Source organism: Hemiscyllium ocellatum, chromosome 11 (genome assembly GCF_020745735.1).
Source record: "Hemiscyllium ocellatum isolate sHemOce1 chromosome 11, sHemOce1.pat.X.cur, whole genome shotgun sequence".
Lineage (NCBI taxonomy): Eukaryota > Metazoa > Chordata > Chondrichthyes > Orectolobiformes > Hemiscylliidae > Hemiscyllium > Hemiscyllium ocellatum.
The window spans coordinates 48,267,914-48,287,158 of NC_083411.1; the positions used below are offsets into that span (position 1 = coordinate 48,267,914).

The window sequence follows — 19,245 nt, forward strand, 5'->3', positions numbered from 1 at the left end:
CTAGAACTAAAAATATATGTCGGAGGGCTCAGCAGTGAGTAAAGGAGATGTGCAATAGTTTTGCAGCTTTGTTCTTGTACTCATAATCCAAAATCATGGACTAATAATTTGAAGACTTGCATTGAAATTTCACTCTAACACTGTGAATTGAATTCAGTTAAATAAGTAAATTTGGAGAAAAAGCTTTTCGCAGAAATAGTACAAATGAAGCGATATGAAATTTGTAAAACCCAACTCAATCAGAGATACCCTTAAGGGAGATAACTTACCAGGTCTGGCCTATATGTGACCCAGACCCACAACACAGTAGTAGATTTGTAAGGGACCTCTGAAATAACCATTCCACTACTTTAAACCAATGCAGAATATAGGACAGATCCAGCAGAAATGGTAACACTGTAATACACTGTTGGGACAGTGTTTCTGGGAGTCCTAAGCCTTGAATCTAAACTCCATGAAGTCTCACGACATTAACTCATTATTGGGAAAGGAAACCTTCTCCTGATTACCGCCATACTCCTTCACATTGAAAACCATTTGGGTAACACTGGTGATAGCTAAGAATGGTCCCTCTAAACTGTAGGGGTTTGCAGCTGCACAGAATATAGCACATAGCTAACAAACAATCCATGTACAATCAACATCCTTTTTTTGATGATTGCATATATGCTAGTTGTGCAATTATTCTAAACTGCTAATGCAGTGCAATAAATAGACTACACACAGCAAAGATAATAGATAAATCTGATTGAAGATTTGTAGCTCGGGTATCCGTTGTTGTGGTTCTGCTCGCCGAGCTGGAAGTTTTTGCTGCAAATGTTTCGTTCCCTGGCTAGGGAACATCATCAGTGCTGTTGGAGCCTCGTGTGAAGCGCTGCTTTGATGTTTCTTCCGGTATTTATATTGGTTTGTTCTTGCCGCTTCCGGGTGTCAGTTTCAGCTGCAGTGATTTGTATGTGGGGTCCAGGTCGATGTGTCTGTTGATGGAATTTGGGGATGAATGCCATGCTTCTAGGAATTCTCTGGCTGTTCTCTGTCTGGCTTGTCCTATGATAGTGGTGTTTTCCCAGTCAAATTCATGTTGCTGGTTGTCTGAGTGTATGGCTACTAGAGATAGCTGGTCGTGTCGTTTTGTGGCTAGCTGATGTTCATGGATGCGGATTGTTAGCTGTCTTCCTGTTTGTCCTATATAGTGTTTTGTGCAGTCCTTGCATGGTATTTTGTAGACTACGTTAGTTTGGCTCATGCTGGGTATTGGGTCCTTTGTTCTAGTGAGCTGTTGTCTGAGCGTGGATGTTGGCTTGTGTGCTGTTATGAGTCCTAAGGGTCGCAGTAGTCTGGCTGTCAGTTCTGAGACGCTCCTGACGTATGGTAGAGTGGCTAGTCCTTTTGGTTGTGGCATGTCCTCGTTCCTCGGTCTATCTCTTAGGCATCTGGTGATAAAGTTGCGTGGGTATCCGTTTTTGGCGAATACCTTATATAGATGTTCCTCTTCCTCTTTTCGCAGTTCTGATGTACTGCAGTGTGTTGTGGCCCTTTTGAATAGTGTCCTGATGCAGCTGAAACTGACACCCGGAAACAGCAAGAACATCCATCAACAGACACATCGACCTGGACCCCACATACAAATCACTGCAGCTGAAACTGACACCCGGAAGCGGCAAGAACAAACCAATATAAATACCGGAAGAAACATCAAAGCAGCGCTTCACACGAGGCTCCAACAGCACTGATGATGTTCCCTAGCCAGGGAACGAAACGTTTGCAGCAAAAACTTCCAGCTCGGCGAGCAGAACCACAACAAGATAATAGAGTCATTGGGTTCCACAACCTTCTGTCCAACTCGTCCATGCCGACCAGACATCCTAAGTTAATCTAGCATTGGCCAGTGTTTGACCCATATCACTTGAAAGCCTTCCTATTCATGTATCCATCCAGATGCCTTCTAAATGTTGTAATTGCGCCAGCCTCTGCCACTTCGTCTGGCAGCTCATTCCAAACATGCACCATCCTCTGCGTGAAAAAGTTACTCTTTAGTCCCTTTTAAATTTTTCCCCTCTCACCTTAAGCCTATGCCCTCTAGTTTTGTACTCTGCTACCCTGGAGAAAAGACCTTGGCTATTCATCCTATCTATGCCCCTCATGATTTTATAAACCCCTATAAGGTCAACCCCTCAGCCTCTGACACTCCAGGGAAAATAGCCCGAGCTTATTCAATCTCTCCCTATAGATCAAACACTCCAACCCGGGCAAAATCCTTGTACATCATTTCTGAACCCTTACAGGTTTCACATCATCTTTCCTATAGCAGGGAGACCAGAATCAAATGCAGTATTCTAGTAATGGCCATCCAATGACCTGTACAACCTCAGCATGACCTCCCAACTCCTACGCTCAATGCACTGATCAATAAAGGCAAACACACCCGAAATACCTTCTTTGAAATCCTGTTTCTACCTCTGACTCTACTTTAGAGGAACCCGCATTCCAAGGTCTCTTTGTTCATCAATATATTGGCAAGTGCACAAAGTGTGATCTGGATGGAGATTTTGAATAACATCGAGGACAAAACAGCCCATCTGATCAGAACCTATCCATTACCTTAAACATTCAGTCCCTTCACTGAACTGGCTGAGTATGGAAGGATAAACATGTTTAATTGGACTTGCAGCAGTCATTGAGAAAATCAAAATAAAACAAAGAATTGTGAGTTATGGAAATCATAAGTTTCAACTCAAAACATTAACTCTGTTTGTCTCTTCACAGAAGCTGAAAATGTGTTGCTGGTTAAAGCACAGCAGGTCAGGCAGCATCCAAGGAACAGGAAATTTGATGTATCGGGCCAGAGCCCTTCACCAGGACAGGAAATTCGACGTTTCGGGCCAAAGCCCTTCATCAAGCTGTCAGACCAGATAGGTTTCTCCACCAATTTCTGTTTTTGTTGAGACAACCAATTTAAGGGAGAAATCTACTTTACTTTGTCTTTGCTGATCTATCTATCATGACACATCTGTTCATGATTGTATTGCACTGAATAGTCTGAGTAGAGACACAGTTCCCTTTTCACACCGAGGACATATTCCATTGTGTTGTGTCGCACTGTCATTGTGTTAAATCAGATCGATTCAGAACATTAAAGGTTAAATATGACTCTTCTTCAGAACAGAGCTGGGGAGCAATGACGCAAGCAGAACGATGGTCCACCACAGTTCCAACAGCAGAAGGTTTCACTTGGATACAGTTGTAAAGATTATAACTCACTCATTATGGTTCGATTCCACGCAAAACTTGAGCTTCATCTGGACTTCTTCACCACTAAGAGGCATCATTCAAGTACGCAATAGAATACACTCACTTATCTACATGAGTGAAACTCCATAAAACTCAGGAAGCTCAATAACATCGAGGACAAAACAGCCCATCTGATCAAAACCACATCCATTACCTTAAACATTCAGTCCCTTCACGAACAGAATATCACGACTTCAGCATGTACCATCACCAAGTTGCACTGGAGCAGCACGTTAAGGTTTTTTTGACAGTACTTTCTAACCCTGTGTTTTCTACCATTTAAAAGAGAAAAGGCAGATGCACCACTACCTTCAAGTTATCTTCCAAGTTGCATGTCAATTTGACTCATCATTATGCCTACACCAAAATCCTTGAACTCCATGTCCAACAGTGCTTTGACTGTAACTAAGCTAAGTGGATAGTAGAATTCAAGATGGTGACTTATTATCTTCTCAAGCACAAAATATGGATCATGCCAGCATTACTCACATTCCACCCAGGAACAGATTTTGTTATTGAAATAACTATATTTATAACTCCCTAACAACAGAGAGGAAAATATAACAACATGCTCAGATCTTGCGTGTAGTACACTCCCTCTCTGTTTACAAAAATTGTGTTTCATGTAAGTTGTGCATGTTCATAATTTCTTAGAATAGTATATAACTAAACCAACAATCACTATAGCTGATAATTCAACAAGTTGGATTGCTTCACTGGTTTTATTGGAAAGAATATGATGTTTTCCCTTAACACCAGTATGTGTTTTTAAAAAGTGAGTTGGGCCAGAAATACTGAGAAGTGCAACATGTTTCTTCTTCCTTCCTAAATACCTTAATTAACCTATCTGTCTTCTTTCTCTTTCAGCCTGGGCATTCTGTTTCATTTCCATTAGCTCTCTCAACATCTCACACTGTCAGATATGAGTTTGACTTTGATGATCAACTCCACTTCATTGTTGGAACTGTGACATTGATTGATTTGCCTCAACCAAAGATGCTGGGTTACTGGTAATCTCTGTAAAACTAGCAAACTTTCAGCTCCGTTTTGAAGATAAATGCAACTTGGTGATGGGGCTACAAACTGCAGTGGGCTTTTAGACTACTTCTCTGTCAGACACTGGCAAGTCATTTCTGCATGACAAGTAATTCAGTGGCCAGAAATGTAACAGTCTTCATGGGCTGCATTGTGGCTCAGTGGTTAGCACTGCTGCTTCATAGTGTCAGGTGTCTGGGTTTGTTCTCTTTGTGTTTGTATGGGTTTTCTCCCACAGTCCAAAGATCTGCAGATTGCCCATATGCAGACTAGGTAGATTAGCCATTGGAAATGCAGAATGACAGGAATAGGGGTGGAGGGGTGGGATGATCTGTGGAGGGGTGATACAGCCTCCTTCCACGCTTTGGTGATTCTCTGATGAAATGTGGAAAGAAACCTACTTTTGCATGACTTTCAACATTTAATATTGTACGGATGAACACTAAAAATCAATGCACTATATTGAAGCCCTGCTTTTGCTGTGGATGGCATTTTGATTCTTTGAATTAAAATATGATCATAAGAGCTTGGTGGTCACTTAACAAAGTAAACATTTCACAAGCGTTTTTGGAAGTTAGAACATCATGTACAATTGGAATTACCTCTTTTCAAACTTGGGAGTAATTTTGCTAATTAACGACATTGACAAAATTGATTATTTGAAATTTGTTTTATAATTGTTTATTGACTAAACATAAATATATGAGTTTATGTGAAAACACAAATAACACAATTTTTTTACATCCTGTTTTCTTTACTTGTTAGAGTTATATTTGGTCTTTCAGCATCTTTGTCTGTTTTATAGTTCTTTACTGTCAAATAACAATAAATCAAATCAAATCAATGATGTATGTCTGATGTCATCACTTTAATATAAGAAACATAGCAGCTATTATGAATGCAAGACTTTAAAATGTCCCGTTAAATTTGAATGAAAACAAATGCCCTGAAGAGATGCTGGTAATTATTTTGAAAGCTGTCAGGATGTGATTTGATTGTCAGGACACATGGGCCCAGTTGGAAATCCATAACAAATCAAATGCTATTGATACAAAAGAGGGGTAATAGTCTAGATACAGACTCCTAGATTCAGGCATCAGATAGCAGTGAGAAATTAGGTTGGGAAAAGTTTAAGGCAAAGGCAGTTGTGATCGCCAAAGTGGAGATTTAGGAACCATGAATTTCCAAAGGGTACCTTGCTACTGGAAATGCTTGAAGACTGAGTGAAGCAATTTACAAAAAAACGTTGAAAGCCCCTCTGCAATGTGGAAGGGAGAAAGAAGCAGCTGCTGGAAGGGATTGGATTTTATCTACAAGACTGCATTATATATTGAGGTTGCGGCATAACTTAAATATGGAATGGTTTTCAACTGTCTTAATTAGCTAATAGTGTAAGAAACCTTACTTGAGTGTCCTAGTTGCTAACAAAATAATATTTAGTTGGTATTGATTTTAGTTTCTTACTGAAAATAATTTAAAATGTGAAATCTGATTGTGCAGTGATTTCTGTTGGTCATTGGGAAAAGGCTGAATATTTTGCATTTTTTGGCTTATGCAAGTTGCCAGCGAGTTTGGTGGAACAATTCTCACTGTGATGCTGAGTGAGCTTTCTCACTGTAACTTGCGAAACTTGTCACTTCAATTGCCATTGGAATCCTCCTGGTGAGATTCAAGTCCTGTCCCTGCCCGATCTCTATCTCAGTTCATGGAGAAAATCACCACTCAGCATTCCTTGAGGCTGCTGCATCTTTCAAACACTGTTCAGCAGGGTTAGGCATCAGGAGAGATGACAGAGAAGGGTTAGCTGACACCACAGTTCTCAGAGAGGCAGCTGGGGATTGTTGAGGATGGGGCAGTGGAGAGGAGTGGAGTCCACATCCCAGAAGAACGCCATCTCACCATGCCAGCTAGGTTGAAGATGGTCATTGGATCAATACTACTTCCAGGGTGAGAAGGTCAATGATCTTCTCTATTCCATCAGAGTGAGTGCTCTCTGCTACCTCAAACCTTTCAAAGCCACTGCATTCATCTCCCACCAATGCTCATGCTGTGGCACCCCTTCTGTTGTATACAACACTTACCTTCATTTGAAATCATTTCTCTCATCCTTTTATATCACTAATGTAACATGCCCTCGGCTCTGCTTCCTCGATCCCTTGGAACATCTCAATATTGTTCCCTGTCTTGTGCCTTACTTGTTTTCCCCCTTTATGCCTTTACAGGAGAAGATACCCCATAACACAGTGGACTGACATCATCCACTCTTGAGAAAAGCACTCCTGACCTTCCTGATGAAGGGCTTATGCCCGAAACATCGAATTTCCTGTTCCTTGGATGCTGCCTGACCTGCTGCGCTTTAACCAGCAACACATTTTCAGCTCTGAGCAGGAGAAGACAGGAACAGAGAAGACACGACTAACCAGTGGCTGCAATACCTTCCCCCTTTATCCCATACAGACGGAAACATTTCCCACAGAGAAGGGATCCCCATTGTCCCAAGATCATCATGGGAGCATGGAGGGACATCTTCTGCACTACCTCCTGGACACTTCACTCCCCCTACTCCAGGATGATGACATAACACTGGGCTCGATGAGGTCACACATGTGCAACTCTGCCCCATGGTAAAGGAAGAAATGCCCAGGCCATTTATAGTAGGAGATCTGCCAGAGACCAGGCACTTGCTGAGCCCCTGGCAGGAGATGACCTTGTGGCCTGGGTGATGAGGGACCTTGTACATTTGTATTGGGAGGGTTGGCAGGCAGGCAATCAGGACTCAGGGGAAATGCAGAAACGCCAATGATTCACTGCTATCATTGCTCATTTCTCAAATTCATTTCATATTCAATAGTATGTAAATTCATAAACCTTTGCGTTTCACCATTCATGTAGTTGTTCCTGTCTTTATCCTGGCTGTAGATAGTAAATAGTGGTCCGGAATATCACTTTGCCATTAAGCAGGTGCAGTGGTTGCGGGTCTGTGGTGATCATCAAGTACATTGTGGAAGCAGATCTAGCAATCTGTGTACATAATAGCAGCTCATTTCAGCATTTTAGACCTCCTCCTCGTCATTGCCCATATTTTGGCTGACTATATGGGTAGCAGTGCTTATTACAGTGAGTTTCGGGAAGTACAACCCAGACAGTGAATGTTGTAGGACAGTGCATTGGCGTACTACATCCTTGCATGACCAGTATTTCATGTGTTGAAGGAGAATATTGTTCCCCAATGAAGGCCCAGTGAATGGTTAGAGTTCAGCTTCCTCCTTCACAAGTCCACTCACTTATCCTGCATATGGCAGCAGTTCTCCTCAGTATTACGTGCTATCCATTTGCATCATGATTAACATGACAGTGAGTGGTCCTCAGCATCAATACCAAAATGCTGTTGAGACCCCCAATATAAAGCTCTCCTCTCTAAATGCCATTCCCTTAACCCCCACAGGTTTCACACTTTTCCAAGTCATTATACAAGCTCTGTCCATGGGATTAAAACTCGCGCCCACATCCCAGCCTACTCTTCACTCAACCCGTCCTCCTTAATTCTTGTGAATGGAGACAGCTGGCTGACTGTGGCCCACTCTCTTGAGCGACCAGACCTGGCAGCATGGGTCCTGGCCTACCCACATCTCTGGCTGTTTGACACACATATCCCTAATCATGACAGTACTCTCCTACTGGACTGATCCCTATGGAGACAAAGGACTGACCCTATCCCTGGAGCACAGAGGCACGTGCCTCTGTGCAACACCACCCTGACCATGCACCAGTGTGTGACTAAACCCAGGGCTAGAATGGGAGGCTGCCCTTGACTATCTGTGCTGAGACCCCTGACTGACAAGTGTCCTCTTGGACCTCTCTGTGGACTACTCCCCCATGACTTTGTAGCATGCGCACTGCTTGCTACCATTTCAGTTTGTTTGGTGCGAACACTGAGGCCATGTGGTACAGGTTCCAATGTGATATGGCACACATCCTTGTTGGGCATATACCCTACATCATATCCATCTGCCTGATTGTCTGACTGTGCCAGCCAACCTCTGGCAGGGCAAGCAAAGTCTGCATACAGAGGACAGTTCAAATAGGCACCATGAAATACACACTGAGGGAACAAGGGAACAGCCCTGGTAGACAGCCTGGTAAAGCCCATGGAATGGGTTCCTTTGCCTGTGTGTTCCCTCTGCCCAATACAGCCATTCACTGCAAGTTGCTGGTGGGCACTTCTGGAACAATGTGGCCTTGCAGGGCACAGTACCAGTGTGTTGGAAGATGCCAGGATGGTGGCAATGCCTGCTTGAAAGTAACGTGCTTTTATCAGCAGTGGGATGGGTATGTGCAGCTGGTGATTGTGGATCCGGCTCTACTTTCTAGTTTGTCTGTGGCCAGCATGGATCTCCTGGAGAAAGCAGTTATATTGAACCGGCCAAGAGTCCATTCTGGTCTCCTTGTTGACTTTTTCTGACAGATAGTTTGTCTGGTAAGATCACAACTCGTGATAAGTTGATCTGTTAACCAGCCACTTAACTAACTATAGCGATCATCAGTTGGGTATTTGCTGCTGTCTAGCAAGAATATTTGAAAAAAGCAAACAAAGTGCAGTGAGGTGATCTCAACTGACAAGATTGGCTTTGCCGAAAATCCCAATGGACTGGACCGCACAGCTTGCCATAAGCCACACCACATGGAGCTGGTCAAGTTTCACCCAATATTTATTTTTACAAAGTTTTGGTCTCTATGATGATCATAACCAATTTAAATTCTGAACAGCAAGGACCTGTAAATAATAATTAGATAACAACCAGTTAATTTAGGACACTACGGAGAACTCTGTTTTTAATAATGTAATGCAATCTTTTATGTCCACCAGATCAGGTTGATATAGCCTAGTTCAATGCCTCTTGTAATAAGTAACACATCATTAGGTACTCTGATCCTTCATTAACAGACTGAAATGTAAGCCTAAATCCCTGAAGGGTAACTTGGATCCACAATCCTCTGATTTAAACTCCAAAGTGCGACAGCTGAGTTATGTAAAGATATCCAAATGTTCTGTCTGGTAATGTTTAATGTACAAAGAAAAAGAATGGAGAATGAAGAAAAAATTTGAATGAAGATTGAACACAAAAATAATGCTTGAGTCTATTAAGTAAGTCAAGAACATTTTCTCCAAAAATAACTAACACAAATGCCTTTTCCATTTATCAAACAAAAGTATTTGCATTAACAATCACTGTTTAATTTACATTCTTTATTGTCCTATAAGTTCTCTATTTTATCTTCTTTTATATTTATCATGTATAATATCATTTATCATATCCCTGTAAGACAATATCACTAGGAAACTTTGTTTATCAATTCAAACAAACCACTTAATCCTCAAAATAATCCTTGTATTCCTATTTGTGGTTCAAGGCCCTATAGCACTTTGAGCCTTCACTATGTGTACTCTTTTAATAGAAACAACTTTCTCGCAGGCCATTCAGATCATACATGGGTAGGCTCTCTTTTGACACAACAATACATGAGTATGTGAACTCAGTGTCTTATATGTGATTGTGGCAAGTACTTTCACTGGTATGTCTGCACCTGAATGCCTGTTACTTCTTCCTTATTTTCTTTGAAGACTAATTGAAGACGAAGGTGTAATATTGCTCAGAAGTAACATTCACTTTGCTTGCATTGTTTGAAAGCCATGAGCAATTAATTGTATTTTAATAGTTGGATAACTTATCATTCTTGCATTTGATTTGCAAAAAACTCTCAAAATAAAATGTTTTGTTTGACTTTTTATTTAGAGCGAGTTCTTAGTTTCTCCCAATTCAAAACTTAGTAAATCTTGGGTGTATGCTATGGCACTTTCTATCCATGCAACATTCCCATTCCATTCCTGCCTTTAACTTTGATAGATCACATTTCAAATTTCTCATGTGATTTGTTTTGTACTACTGCCTGTTAACGTTTTCCTCAGAACAATCTTTTTGACATTCTCCAAAATTGTTTGCGTTCTATTGTTTCCAACATTATATTTTACCCTCACAGATTTCTGGAATCTTTTATTCCATAAGTTATTTTGCCACATAAACAAATTCTGCCAGTTCATGACCTGCTTGTCCTTGTTGAAAGGTTTTAATTTAGTTACATCCTGACTGAAAATGGCAATTTCTTTTACAGTTCATGTGGGATAGTTCTACTTTCACCCCACTTGGGAAAAAGGGACAATTTGCACTTGAAATTTCATTGATTAGTTTACAGCTCTAGTTTCCATGAAAATGTGTGGGCATGATTACATACATCTGTAAACTAGTAGAAAATAATATAATTGTTACAATAAGATTGAATGACAAATGAGCAATGGAGACAAAAAGTTGCTGTCACCAACCTGGACTAATGGAGTAATTGTTCATTCTCTACTTTGGAACAATTTGAGGCCTTTCAAGGGTCCATTGCATCATTCAGCCACTTACACAGTACAGGTTAAAGATATCGGAATGATAGAATGGAGGTGGGACAAGGTCTCATTAATCATGTTGCACTTACAATCGCTTACTGCATTTGCATGATGTGTCACATGATGTGTGCATCAGAATAATATCCACTATGTCAAAGGCCCATGAACAGGCATCCAGGGTCCTTCCCTGTTGGAGTCCTCCATATCTCACTGTTGAGGATAATGCAAGCTGCTATTTATGTGTGATACAAATGCTAACATTACCTGGGAGCAGTCTTGTTTCTTGGATTCCCCACACCGGTTCAAACAATCACTATCACTGTGTCTGTGGTGTAATGAAGGAGCAGAAACATTGAGGAGATACAAATGCAATAGCAAGCTCAGGAACAGCAGTAACCTCCAGTGGCTGATGAACAGCCTCCATGTGAACAATTCACAGCAAAAGGTCCCGAAGCTGTAGAGGGGACTTGAGTATTTGGCTCCACTGTCATCTCCTCCAGTGCAGCAAGGCACAGTGCCACTGTGAACGAAAATGCTCTGGCCCACCTTGTTAGAATTTGCTGGTTTGTGACCTACAACCTGAAGAAGTGAGTGGCCATCCTGTCCCAGAGGTCATCATCCTAAAGTTTTATGCAACTGGCTACTTTCAATTGTCCTCTGGGAATCTATGTGAGATCTCCCAATCCTCAGCCCACATATATTAAAGCCATGACTAATGTAATTTGTGCTACATCACACCATTTCACCTTGTTTCCTCAAGATGATGTCAGAGCTATAACCCACGCAGTAGGCTTTGCCAATGTAGCTGGCTTCATCTGGAGTAAAGGCACTATGGACATCATGTTGAGAAAAAATTTGATAACATGACTAATATTATCAATAGAAAATGGTTCCATTTGTTTAATATACAAGTAATCTGTGATCATTGGTAACATATTTTAAAGCTGAAAATGTGTTGCTGGAAGAAGGGCTTATGCCCGAAACGTCGAATCTCCTGTTCCTTGGATGCTGCCTGACCTGCTGCGCTTTTCCAGCAACATATTTTCAGCCCATCTCTGCAAAACAACTTCACATTTTTTGCAATATTCTCTTCCCTTCTGTAGAAGAATCCATTCAATTTTTAATCCAACCAATGAAGGAAATCATTCAATTAATTCCCATCTGTAAAATAATTCATTCTGTTTCATATATTATTCACAATGAAGTAGGAATTGATCCATGTATTCTCCTTATACTATAGTGTAATTCATTCACAGTTTACATCTTACACTTATCTATAGTGCTTTGTTTACATTTTTATTGAAATTTTACAAATGTGAATATTTACATTTTATTCATTTATCTGCAACTGTGGATAAAATCATTTACATTTTATATCTTGTTCCCACCCCTTTCCACCCTACAGTAGAGACCTGCATAACAATTAACTTAATTCTAACTGTAAGGCAGGTTTTTTTTTGTAAGTTGTAAGAGACCCTCCTCTTGAAGTGTTGTCTGTGTCTTACTCAGTTGCAAGCTGCCGCTCCAATGCCTCTAACTGACCTCCCAGAATCGCAAACCTGCTGCCATCCTTAATTCGAAGTAGTCTCATCTCCAGATTAATTAAGAGTTCCCCATAGAAATAACAATGAATGACTGTTGTGACCTGTGGGGGCAGGTTCAGGACTTGAGCTTCATTACAGAGCTGTTTCCATTGCCAGTACAATTGCTGTGCCTGTGTACCTTTAAATCTTTGTGACCTATCAATATTGTTTGGATTTTATCTATATGCCATCTGTGTAATAGCATTTGCATTATCATAATTTTTTGTTTCACAACATGTAATGGTACTTAATCTTATAAATTTCTTTGTTTGCTTCTCATATCCACTTTTGATGTGTCAAAGGGTACAATGTAGCTGTAGTATCTGAGCACTAGATGCTGCTGAGTCATCAGATTTTAGGTTGAATATTCCCCACTCCAGGGATTTGAGCTCATCATCGGGGCTGACACTTCACTGCAGCACTGAAAGGGTGCTAAACTGTCTGAGGTGCCATTTGTGACTTGAGACATTGAACTGATCTCTGTCTGCTGGCAGTAAAAGATGCAGAACCACTTTTCAAACAAGAATGGGGAGTACACCCAGTGTCTCAGTCAATGTTTACCTCTCAACCAACATCATAATTGTCCATTTAAGTTATTGCTCCTGGTGGGATCTTTTTGTGCAGAAATTGGATGCTGCATTTCTCTGCACTTACGTGACTACATTTCCAAAGTAATTCATTCACTATAAACATTTTGGGACACGGTGAGTCAAGCTGTATAAGTTCAAATATTTCTGTTCTTACCATCTTGGTATAAGAATATTTGTATTCCAATATTTGTGAGTTTAAAATGATAGTAATTGGGTGCCATTAGTGAATATGTAAACCATCTTGAACCTCAATGTTTGCATTTCAAGTCCTGCTGGCCTCCCAATCTCCTTGGGATATAAACTCTACTGTATCCAACAAATCCAGCTGAATTTTAACTCCTAAGAACTGTTAAATGGGAGCAGATGTTGGAGGAAGTGGCAGGTTTGGGATCGAGGGGGGAGTTGGGGAAGTGTCCTAGACTCGGCCATTTTCACCTCCTTCCACAATAACCTTCCCTCCATCTTAATGTCAGGAGTAGGGATGTTCACCCATGATTGCACGGTTCAGTTCCATTCATAATTCTTCTGGTGAACAAAACAGTCCGGACTCATTTGAGGCAAATGCTATGAATGTGTCTCTTTAAAAGAGTGTAATTGAATTGAATTGAATTTAAGTTATTGTCACGTGTACCGAGGCACAGTAAAAAGCTTTGTCTTGCGAGCAATACAGGCAGATCACAGAGTTAAGTAGCATGGATAAGTAAATAATAGGTAAACAGCAGCAAAAACAAAAATACAGATACAGGTGAATGTCAAGAGTTTGTGAGTCCATTCAGTATTCTAACAACAGTAGGATAGAAACTGTTCCAAAACTGGCTGGTGCATTTGTTCAGGCTTCTGTACCTTCTCCCCGATGGCAGAGATTGTAGAAAAACATTGCCAGATTGGGATGGATCTTTGAGAATGCTGCTGGCCTTTCCTTGACAGTGGACCTGGTAGATGGATTCTATAGATGGGAGGTTGGCCTTTGTGAGTGTCCGGGCTCAGTTCACCACTCTCTGTAACCGTTTCTGATCTTGAATGGTACAGCTACCAGACCAGATAGTGATACATCCAGACAGATTGCTTTTGATGGTGATCCTATAAAAGGATGAGTAATATCCCACCGAAAGTCAATAATGAGTTCCTTGGTTTTGCCGACATTGAGAGCTAGGTTGTTCTCAGTGCATCATTTTTCCAGGTCTTCCACTTCCCGTCTGTAGTCTGTTTCGTCACCATCTGAGATTTGACCGACTATGATGGTGTCATCAGCGAACTTGTAAATGGCATTAGTCTGGTATTTGGCGATGCAGTCATGGTTATACAGTGAATATAGTAGGGGGCTGAGTACGTGTCCCTGAGGGGCTCCAGTGTTGAGTGTTAGTGAGGATGAAATATTGCCCCCAGTCTTCACTGATTGTGGCTTGTGGGTCAGGAAATTGAGGATCCAGTTGCAGAGAGTGGGGCTTAGTCCAAATCAGTAAGTTTAGTAATCGAGGGGATAATAGTGTTGAAGGCTGAACTGTCGTCAATGAGTAGGATTTTTACATAGCAGTTCTTGGTGTCAAGATGTTCTAGGGAGGAGTGAAGGGCAAGTGATATGGCATCTGACATGGATCTGTTGGTCCAATAAGCAAATTGGAGTGGATCAAGAGTAGTGGGGAGGCTGGAGTTGATTAATGCCATGACCAGCCTTTCAAAGCACTTCATGACCACCGAAGTTAGGGTCACTAGGTGGTGGTCATTGAGACATACTGCATGAGCCTTCTTAGACACCGGGGTGATGTTGGCCCTCTTGAAACAGGCAGGGACAATGGCCTGCTGCAGGGAGAGGTTGAAGATGTCCGAGAAGACCTCTGCCAGTTGATCTGCACATGAGTGCACGTTCTGGTACTCTGTCTGGTCCCATCACTTTCCTTGGATTCACGTGAAGGAAAACTGATCTGACCTCTGATGCAGTGACTGTCGTCAGGACTTGTCATATTAGGCGTCACCTCTCTGCTGAAATTCTGCTCAAAGCGAGGATAGAAGGTGTTGAGATGATCTGGGAGGGATGTACCATTGTCAGCTATCTTGCACTGACTCTTTTTAGAACTTGTGATGTCATTCAGTCCTTGCCATAGTCTCCAGGTGTCAGTCTGGGTCTCTAGTTTGGATCGGTATTGGTCCTGTCTTAATAGCTCTGCGGAAGTCATACTTGAATTCCTTATATTTGAGTGGGTCTCCTGATCTGAAGGCCTCACACCTGGTTTTTATCAGGTTCTGTATGTCCTGATTCATCCTAGGTTTCCTGTTGGGGAACACCCGGATTGACATCCTCAGTTGTGTTCATGAGATGTCTCCTTTAACCTGAGGTGTGACAAAAAGTCCTGAGTAGGGATAGTGGTGATTATATTTAACGTCAATCCAGAGACAAGCCCATGTGATCTTTTGCTGTGCCCCAAACGTCTACAAGATGGATACAGTATCAAGAACAAATCCACAATCTTCTCAACTTTCTATCAAGCTCTCCTGGGTTCACCAGGATCCCTGAAATGGGTGGATTATCTTACAAACCATAGTTAAACAGGTTGGTACTCTACTCCCAGGAGTTTAAAAGAATGAGAGGTAATCTCATTGAAACATTTTAGATTTTTAATGGACTTGTCAGGGTAAATGCAGAGAGGATGTTTCCCCTCACGGGAACATCTAGGGGTAAAGAGCATAGTCTCAGAATTAAAGGCACCAATTTAAGACTGATGTAAGGAGTAATTTCTTCTTTCAGGGGTTTGTGAGTCTTTGGAATTTCTTGCACAGTGAGCTATTTGGAGCAGAGTCCTTCTGTGTACTTAAGGCTGAGACAGCTAGATTCTTGCTCAGTTGGGGAATCAAGGGTTACGGGAAAAGAGCTGGAAAGTGGAACATGAAGAATGTCAGATAAGGCGTGATCCTATTGAATGGCAGAGCAGGCTTGAGACTGTAAGAGCAGAGATGAGACTCTATGAGGCTCTGGTCAGACTGTGTTTGGAATATTAGGAGCGGTTTTAAGCCTCATTCTAAGGAAGAATATGCTGGCATTGGAGGGGGAGCCAGAGGTTGTTTACAAGAATGATCCCAGGGACAAAGGCTTGTTGTGTGGTGAGTGGTTGAAGACTCTGGGCCTGTACTTGATGGAATTTAGAAGAATGAGGGGGGATCTGATTGAAATTTACAGAGTACTGAGAGGCCTGGATAAAGTGGATGTGGAGAAGATGCTTCCACCAGTAGGAGAGACGAAGACCTGAGGGCACAGTTTCAGAGTGAAAGGATGACCCTTTAGAACTGAGATGAAGAGGAATTTCTTCAGCCAGAGAGTGGTGAATCTGGGGAACTCATTGCTACAGAAGACTGTGGAAGCTAAATCATTGTGTGTCTTTAAGAAAGAGATAGATAGTTTCATGATTGGGAAGGAGATCATGGATTCTGGGGAGAAGGCAGGAGAATGGGGTTGAGTGGCAGTGCAGACTCAATGGGCTGGATTACCTAAATCTGCTCCTGTATCTTACAGTCTTCTGGTCACCACTCCCTGCTGTATCAAGTTGCAACTTCTAGTGGAAAAAGAAACCCAAATCAAAACCCAAATTAAAAATGCAATGATAATCTTCACACCTTGGCACCGTGAAGGGGCTGGAAGACAAAGGCAATGTTGATACTGCGGTGTCGAGACGTTGGTAGGAATCAATTTTTCTGTTTGAAGTGAGGGAGTAGGACTGTTGAGACTTTTGGAGCAACAGGGAAGGGAGGCAAGCAGCATTGAGTGGACCTTGCTGGTGGATCGTGTAGATTGACTGAGGGGAATGACATTTAAAGAATGTTAGAAGATGCAATTTGACGTGATAGGGGGCAGTGAGCTCAATAGAAAGCCCTGAATCATGTGGGACTTGTTCTTGTAGGCTTATCTATCCACCTGATGTTTGATGCATGATGAAAGGAGTTGTAAGACGGACCATGATTCCATTGTTTAGATAATCATCACGAGTTGCCCACAGGCCCACTATCAATGAGGGAAACTGATGCTGCTGGCCCAGTCAAAGAGCTTAATAATCTCAATGAGAGAGAGAGAGAGAGAGAGGTGGGTGTTGCTGAGGTACAAGACCTTGGGAGCTCAGCCAGGGATGTTTGAAAAAATAGATAAAATCAGGAGCTGAGAGTTGGAGGTGCAACCCTTGCAAGACGATCATTGCAGCTGCTGGACCTGCTTGCAGCTCCCTCCCTGAGCTATCAGTCCTGAACGTTGAGCTGTTGTTGAGATGCTGCCACCATTTAACTGGCTTTCCCCCTGCATCGGGGGTGATTGCCTCACCACCAGCAAAATGACCCCTAATTGGGGCTTCAATTATGTTTTTGCATCCAAACATCCACTCCCTCCATCACTGACAACAGTGTGTACTATCTTCATTATGCACTGCAGCAATTCACCGACGATCCTCAGACAGCACCTTCCAATCCTACGACCATTTCCACTCAGAAGGACAAGAGCAGCAGATACATGGGAATACCGTTGACTAAGTCCCCCTCCAAGCCACTCACCATCCTGACTGGAAATATATCGCCGTTCCTTCACTATGCTGGGTCAGAATCCTGAAATTCCCTCCGTGAGGGTATTGTGGGTCTACCCACAGCACATGGACTGCAACGGTTCAAGAAGATATCTTCCTGCCCACCTTGTCAAGGGCAACTAGGGACAGGCAATAAATGTTAGCCAGCCAGTGACATCCATGTCCCAGAAATGAATAAAAAAAGCCCGCTCCCCGCCCCCCTCCCCCTCCGGTGGACAGTCTCTGCATCCGTTCCCTCCACTGGGAAAAAGCCCTTTTGAAATGACTACCTGACTACTCAGACCCCTAGGAATCTTAGTGGCCCACAAACCGGTAAACACTTTTCACCAACTCCTCACAAAAGTTAAAGACCCGACACCCCCATTCAACAGGATGAACATAATCTACAAAGATACCCTGCAAGGCCTGTGAAAAACAGTACATAGGACAAACAGGAAGAAAAGTTGACCATATGAATCATGAGCATCAACTCCCCACTGCCAGACTGAACCAGTACTCTGATTTCCACCCACACGGACAACGAAGGACACAAATTCAACTGGGACAATGTAACCATCCCAGCACAGGCAAAATAGAGACACATGAGAGAATTCCTTAAAGCCTGTCACTCCAGCTGGAACTCAATCAATAAACATATTGAACAGGATCTGATATACAAACCATTCAGATACAGAACTGGAAGTACCAAAAAGCAGAGACACACAAGTACCAGGCAGGACAGACCGACAGCACTTTATCGAAGACATACTGATGATGTCACCTAGCAAGGTGACAAAACGTCTGCAGAAAACCACACCAGTTCAGCGAATGAATCTATGACCAAATCCATAACCCTACGAATCTTTTCAAAAACCCGAAGCCCTTTTGGCAGTATCACATCAAACAGCCAATCACACATGGCCACTCATCATTTCACCAGCTCTTCTACCTCCTGGTCCACCTCCGGGAGGTTTATAAAATCCTGGTTTCTATTCTCAGAACCTGCCTCAGCAAATTAACATGGATATTAAATTTACAACATAGCCTTTACCTTGCTGATTTCTCTCAATTATGGCATTACATGCCGTGTACTGTAAAGCAAGTCAACGTTGAATTTATAAAACTACATTTTGTCACCAAAAGCATTATCGTTTTTGTAAATAAAATCTCACAAACAAAACAGAATGACCCTTTTCAGAAGCACAAAGCACTTTCAGTTGTTGAGAGTTTTGATTTTCCCTTGTCTATAATATAACAAAGAGCCACAATTGCTACATCGTTAAAAGCCTTTATGAATTATTTATCTGCACGAGATCATGTCAATCACCTTGTCTGGAAGTACCGGTTTTCTGATAGCCTGAAGTCAGATTAAATTTAATGTAACATAAATACCCTACTCCTTTCAGCTGCATCTTTGTTCCAATCCAGACTGTTTCATGAAAAATTGTTGCACAATTAAAGAAGTAATTTTCACCCACAGATCATCAGCTCACATCTCTGTACAATTGAGAGAATACTGTAGCTTAGACATTGGACAGTAGTCCTGTAGGCTCGAAGTCAGGCCTCCTGACCTTTGTCTGATGTACATTCCTTTTGAAATAGAAATGCTAAATAGTAAAATGTACTCTTAAATCCCATTGCAGGATGATTAAGAGAAGGGGACTGTTCCACAAACATAGCTCAGGTATTTTCAAAGAACTGATTGGGGGTGGTCACAATGTACGAAACATTTGAAAGGTTAGATACAGTTCATACTTATACTG

The 19,245-nt window shown here is 41.9% G+C and overlaps 1 protein-coding gene across 1 annotated transcript in view; it reads left to right on the plus strand.

Annotated features, from left to right (window-relative positions):
* Nucleotides 1–6,840: 6,840 nt before the first annotated feature.
* Nucleotides 6,841–19,245, plus strand: part of LOC132820332 (sodium- and chloride-dependent neutral and basic amino acid transporter B(0+)-like) — a 197,321-nt gene continuing 184,916 nt past the window's right edge. The window contains exon 1 of the mRNA XM_060832354.1: nucleotides 6,841–6,950. Coding sequence (XP_060688337.1) covers nucleotides 6,841–6,950 — 110 coding nt within the window. The remainder of the gene's footprint in view (nucleotides 6,951–19,245) is intronic.